This window comes from Myotis davidii, unplaced genomic scaffold, assembly GCF_000327345.1.
Source record: "Myotis davidii unplaced genomic scaffold, ASM32734v1 scaffold827, whole genome shotgun sequence".
Lineage (NCBI taxonomy): Eukaryota > Metazoa > Chordata > Mammalia > Chiroptera > Vespertilionidae > Myotis > Myotis davidii.
Genome location: NW_006297815.1, coordinates 1577221 through 1583986, shown reverse-complemented (window position 1 = coordinate 1583986; position 6766 = coordinate 1577221). Strand labels below are relative to the sequence as shown.

At 50.3% G+C, this 6766-nt stretch overlaps 1 protein-coding gene across 4 annotated transcripts in view; it reads left to right on the top strand.

The window, feature by feature from the left end:
* CD40 (CD40 molecule) overlaps positions 1-6766 on the top strand; it is a 12078-nt gene that overhangs the window by 938 nt on the left and 4374 nt on the right. For all 4 annotated transcript variants that reach the window (XM_015570373.1, XM_006773534.2, XM_015570372.1 and 1 more), the window contains exons 2-5: positions 2236-2311; positions 2658-2783; positions 3303-3449; positions 3757-3850. In XM_015570373.1, the coding sequence (XP_015425859.1) occupies positions 2236-2311; positions 2658-2783; positions 3303-3449; positions 3757-3850 (443 nt within the window). The remainder of the gene's footprint in view (positions 1-2235; positions 2312-2657; positions 2784-3302; positions 3450-3756; positions 3851-6766) is intronic.

Genomic DNA, 6766 nt, shown 5'->3' with positions numbered 1-6766 from the left:
CCCTGTCTTATTCCTGCTCTTAGGGAAAATGGACTTCAGGGAGAGAGGAGCACCTCCCCGGGGCGGAGCTGGAAGGAAGAAAGGTGGTGTAGGAGGGAGAGGGGGCAGAGCCAGGGGAGGGCGTGAAGCTGGTTTGGGCTTCTCAGGAGCATACTCCCAATTTTGGCTCCAGGTAGACCTGGGCTGTGACAACTCCAATGGCAGCTGCTACTTATCGCGAGCTTCCTGCGTGTCAGGCCCTGAGGAAAACGCTTTCCATGTGTTCGCTGTCTGGTTTCTTTGAACTCCCCAGTATACAGACGAGGAAACAGGCTCAGAGAGAAGGAATGTCTTGCCCAAATTCTCAGAGCCAGGATATAAACCTGGATATAAACCTGCACCTGCCTGGGCCCTGAGCCCGTCTCTCAGGTGGTGAGAGCCTCCTAGCCTTGGTATCAGAGGGACTGGAGCTGTGGAGTGGGAACGGGATGGGCCAGCTTTCAGAGGAGGAACCCTATTGCTCATGTGTTTGAAAATGGCATAAAGGACTTCCATGGCTGTGGGATGCGGGGGGAAGGTCCGCGGTGTGGCAGGGAGAACCTTCACGGGCTCTCCCTGCCCACAGGTCAGTGTTGTGATGTGATGATGGCGGCAGCCGCCTTTTCTGTTTCCTTCCCCATTTGGGGTAAGACACATTTCCCGTAAGCAATGGCTGACTGAGAGCCACCCATTAGGCAGGATCCTGAACAGCCAGCCACTTAGCCAGGACACTGGACATTCAAGCAGATACTCACATATGTATGATAATCAAAACTGCTACTTAATGAGCACCTACTATGTTCTAGACACGGTGCCAGGCCACACACAAATGTTCGTTCTCATCTTTACAACCTAACCTGTGGGGTAGGTGTTATTACTCCCATTTTAGAGATGTGGAGACTGAGAGGAAGAGAAGCAAACAGCTAGTAAGTGTTGCAAAGTCAAGTGCTGCAAAGACAGACAGCCTTAAGCTGCTTGTCTCTCGAACCTGTGCCTTTTTCACCGGCTGTTCCCAAAGCGTGGGATGATTGTAGGGAGCACACGCACACAGAACTAAACAACAGTGATGCACTTTGCAGTTCTGTTTTAAATCCTTTGATTTTTTTTTGAAGGAGGAAGTCTCTGGAGTTAGACTATAGTTAGTTAATACTTCTCAAGTGCTTGCTAATCCTCCTTTTAAAACAAAAGTCAAGAGCAGGCCTGGGGTAGAGGCCATCAGCAAGCAAAGCAACCAGCTGGCGTTTCATAACGTTGTTTTGTTGCTGTTGAATTTTATTTTTAGGCTTACCTTTTATTTATGAGACGTTCTCATGGCAATGACATAAGGTTTACATGGAAAAGAAATGTATTTAATTTAGTGAGAAGTAATTAATAGCATGCGTCGTACCTGGAAGTAGTAAAAGTGAGGGTGAGAGCCAAGCTGATGGAGAGAGGGAGAGTACTGAGACCTGTCTTCTCTTTCAGATCCTATCACTGTGAAACCCTGTGATTTCAGAGAGAGAGAGAGACAGAAACATCAATAATGAGAATCATCCATCGGCTGCCTCCTGCATGCCCCCTATCAAGGATCAAGCCTGAAACCTGGGCATGTTCCCTGAACAGGAATTGAACCCGTGACCCCCTGGTTCATAGGTCAATGCTCAATCACTGAGCTGGGCTAGTCTGACCATTTGTAAAGTGAAAGTGTTGGATTTTATCCTCCCAGCTTCACAATGTTCTGGCATTTTATGAGGGAGGGCTTAGAGGGGAAAAACACGATGAGGCTTGGACAGGGAAAGGGGTGGGGAGCAGAAGAATAATAGGAGGAAGAGGCCAGGTGCTAAATATAGCCCCAACCTAGGACTAGGACGAGCTGAAGCAGCCAGTCTCTGGACTCCAGGGGAGGTCCTGGGGTCCTCACGTGCTTTTGAATCTTTGTGAAGAGGAAACTGTCAGGAGTCCAGACAAAAGGAAGATCTGTTTAACTCAGAGACTATTGTGAGGTTCCAGCACAATCGCTTTGTAAAAGACCAGCACGATTCTCTGGGTGCTTTTACAATCCTATCAGTTGGCAGTTTAGTTAAAAATAACCAAGCCAGCTAGTAGGCAGGCCCCACTGTTCTGCTTTGGAATTCCGCTTCAGCTCTAACCCCTCTCCCGGCTGATTTTCACCTTCCTGCCAACGAGGCTACAGCAGAGATTCCCAGATCCCCTCAAATCGCCCAATTCTGTCTTTAGGTCCACCCAGAACCACCTGCATGCAGTGAGAAACAGTACCCCACAGAAAGCCAGTGCTGTAATCTGTGCCCGCCAGGTGAGACGCCTCCCTCCAGCCTCACGGTGGGAACCCTCGTGGTTTGCTGGCAGATGCAGGCTCCATATGTCATCTGTAACCCTGAGTCTTAAATGGCCCCTGGGATTGCCCAGCCCTGCCCCGCTGTCAGAATGTTGTGGGTTCCCTCTGTGACTACTAGGACTGAGGTTCCTATATCTTCCTTGGCTCCCCACCTTCCTACCCCTGACCTGACTCTGGAGGCTGGAAGGCTCTGAGACTGTCACCTTTGAATCCTCTGCCCGAAAGCCCAGCCTGCTCAGTTTTTGGTAAATGTCTGACTCCCAGAGTTGGTCAGAGCTGCCTCATTTCCTGATGCTTTTTCCAGGACAGAAACTGGTGAGTGACTGCACGGCGGTGACCGACACGGAATGCGTCCCTTGCAGTGAAGGCGAATTCCTGGGGACCTGGAGCAATGAGAGGCGCTGCCATCCGCACAGATACTGCGACCCCAGTGTGTGGGCTGCGGGGGACCGGTGCTTGGGAGTGGGGCTGATATTCCAGCTCATTCTTTTTTTAAAATTAATATATTTTTATTGATTTCAGCGAGGAAGGGCAAGGGAGAGATAGAAACATCAATGATGAGAGAGAATCATTGATTGGCTGCCTCCAGCACTCACCCTACTGGGGATCGAGCCTGCAACCTGGGCATGTGTCCTTTACCAGAATTGAACCCGGGACCCTTCAGCCTGCAGGCCAACGCTCTATGCACTGAGCCAAACCAGCAAGGGCTTCCAGCTCACTCTTGACAATGCAGCCATTAACCCTCGCCCCCTCCCCTCCCTTTTATTAAAAATAAAAAGCCAGGGTCTGTTTGGATTGATTGGAGTCTAGGCTATACTGGTTGTTAAATAATTTGACTGCTGTCCCTACTTGGAAGAGGGTCTAAGAAAAAAAAAGCAGGAAGTGTGAGGAGTGGGGCTCAGGGAGTCCCCAGCAAGTGTTCCCATCCTTCCCGCTCATCTCTGCGCAGACCTCAAACTCCGGGTCCAGAGTAAAGGCACTTTGAAAACAGACACGACTTGCACGTGTGACGAAGGCCGACACTGTGTCGACGAGGTCTGTGAAAACTGCGCCCCACACAGCTCTTGCCCCCCTGGCTTTGGGGTCAAGGAGATCGGTAAGTGGCCTGTCTGAGAATCGGCTCTAGAGGCAGGAGGGAGGAGTTGGGCCAAAGGCAAGGGGCTGGGCAGTGGAGGGAATGGAGACTACAGCCTATATCAGGATGCCTCCTAGAGTGAGCAGGAAATGAACCCTTCTCATTCCGGCTCCTGCCATGGCATCTGCCTTGGGAGGGCAGTGGGAGAAGCCTTCCCAGGGGCTGCAGCAGGGCGGAACTCTCCGCCGGGGAGGAGGGCTTAGAGCAGGAAGACTGGGAGCCAGACAGGTAGTCCATGGTGTGATGAATGCCCCCTTTTCCCTCCCAGCGACAGGGGTTTCTGACACCATCTGCGAACCCTGCCTGGTCGGCTTCTTCTCCAATGTGTCATCTGCTTATGACAAGTGTCATCCTTGGACGAGGTATAAGAGCTCATCCCTGGTGTTTTCTGTCCCAAGAGAGGCATGGGGTCTGCTTCCATCCGATCCTGCTATCTACCCTTCATCCCCGGCTCCCGTGTCCACACACACTCATGCCCGTGTAAAACCTCAGAGTGACCTCCTGGACAACTGACCAAATGGGCACTTTTTAGCATTTTCTTGTCTGTGCTCTGTTGGTGGTAATAGACACTGTTGATCTCTCCAACTCCGTGAAACTCTCTTTCCTCGGGTACATGGTGACACCTCTCCTCCTTTCCTTCTCCGCCCCTGGTCCTCCTTAACTGGTTTCTCAGGCCTTTGTTCTGCTCTACTTTTTAACCACTTTGCCTGCCTCCCCTGGACCATCTCATCCGTATTCATGGCTTCGAGCTACCGTTTCTCTCGGGTGGTTCCCAATCAACATCTCTTGAGTAGATTTGTCTCCTGGATCCCAGACTGTCAAATCCAACAGCCGAGGGTACATCTCCCTGCAAGTGACCCACAGGCACCAAATGGCTCACCTTCCTGCTCTCCTCACCCTCGGTGGAAGCCACCACCATGCCTCTGGGCACTTGTCTCGTAGTCCCCCCTCTCCTCCAAATCAGTCGCCTTCTTGCCTTCCAGATGTTTTGGGACTCCTCCCTCTCACTATCTCAGCGGTGCCATTTTAGCCTGGGCCTCATCACCGTGGTCTGAATGGTGCCTGAGCCTCCTCGTTGACCTCCTCACCTCTCGTCTCCCCCTTTCATCTGCTTCTCCCTTCACTTGCCCAAGTGAGTTTTCTGCAGTTCATTTAGGTCACAGCACTCTCTGTACAGTGCTTCACGGGCTGCTGGGCCTTTAGGTCAAAACCCAGACTCTCTTGCATGGCCTCTGACCTTCCTGACCTCTTCCCACCTCCTGCTACTTGCAGTCTCCTCAACACACGGTTCATGCTCTTGCATCAAACTCTTCTGCCTGGACTACGCTTTAACACATGCCCCATTAACTTTTTACAGTTAATTTAAAAAAAATGCCCTGACCGGTTTGGCTCAGTGGATAGAGCGTCGGCTTACGGACTCAAGGGTCCCAGGTTCGATTCTGGTCAAGGGCATGTACCTTGGTTGCGGGCACATCCCCAGTGGGAGATGTGCAGGGGGCAGCTGATCGATGTTTCTAACTCTCTATCCCTCTCCCTTCCTCTCTGTAAAAAATTAATAAAATATATTTTAAAAAAATGGGTAAGATAGGCGCCTCAGACAGAAGGCACAAAAGGGCCTACTACGATAAGTCTCCCTTTCACCCCTTCCCTCAGCCCTCCAGCGCTCCTTGGAAGCAGACACTTCCTTGCATGTCTTCCCATCGACAAACACATATGTGCTCATGTGCAAACACTTATTGTCCACACAAATTGTAGCATCTCATATACACTTGGTCCTTTGTTTACTGTCTGCCTTTCTCCTAATAGGTTGCAAACTCCTTAATTGTAGAGATTTGGCTCTTTTCCCCCTTCCACTGATGCATCCCTTATGCCTAGACCAGTGCCTAGAACATAGTAGGTGCTCAATAAATTTGTACTGGTCAATGTTAACTGATGAGTGGCACGTTGGGGCAGTAGAACCAGAGTGCTGGGTTCGAACCTCACTGCAGCTGAGGAAGGCTGTGGCCTTGCGCCAGGGTGTGACCCTCATCTCTCTGAGTCTCAGTGTCCTCATCTGGAAGTTGGGGATGACCTTCGTCTCATGAGGCTTGAGGAAAAGACTGGTGGGAGTGTTTTGTAAGCTCATGAACACTCTCCTCATGTATATGCTTTCTTTGAAGTTTCTCCCTGTTCCCCCCACTTTAGATGTTTTTTTTCTTTGTGACGTCCCTCTCAGACAATTCCTCCTCCTCCTCCTCCTCGGACCATGTTGGACCTGCTCTTCTATATCTCGACTCCTTCATTGGCCTCCTGGCTGGCCACTTCTCTGCGATTTCTCGTCCTGTGAGCTCTCTGGCCAGCTGAGTCCTCCCACGACTTACGTCATGTGATTGGATGCTGATATGACTCACAGCTGAATCCCGTTGAAACCTTCATGGCTGACTAGCAGTGATCGGGTTCTCTCAGTGATCTGGCTCTAAAGACCCAACTTTTCCATGGTTCCATAATGCATCTGGCATCTCACCCACCTAATCTCTGTGTCACATTGTCCTGCTTAGTGGAATGTACCACGGCTCTAAATTTTATGTCCTTCGGGCCAACTCAGACCTAACTTCTCCAGCGGAGTCTTTCTGGACAACCCTTAAACCAGAGGTTCTCAACTAAGCAATTTTGACAATATCTGGAGCCGAGACTGGGAAGGGGGATGCCACTGATATCGAGTGGGTGGAGGCCAGAAATGCCATTGAACATCCTACAGTGCATGGGACAGACCCCCTTACAGAGCATTATGTGGCCCAAAATGTCAGTGGTGCCGACGAGGTTGAGAAGCCCTGTCTTAAACCAAATGGATCATGTCTCCATTCCTGCCATTGCAGACTTCATCTCCTCTTCTCTGGACAATTCCCAGTTCACTTTAGCCTATATCACAAGGCTTGGCACTCATTAGAGACGCTCCAAGTGTTACCCCTTCAAGATGCGTAATAATCTTTCCTCTGCACTCATGAGTGCCATAAGAACAGAGTTTGCACTGTAACCAGCACAGGAGGGTGCATGAAATATGTGCTGAGTGAAGCTGGACTTGTTGGTTGTTGATGGTCTCCCTCTGGGGTTGGAAATCTTTTTTCATATATATATATATTTTAAAATATATTTTATTGATTTTTTACAGAGAGAAAGGGAGAGAGATAGTCAGAAACATTGATGAGAGAGAAACATCGATTAGCTGCCTCCTGCACATCTCCTACTGGGGATGTGCCTGCAACCCAACTACATGCCCTTGACTGGAATCGAACCCGGGA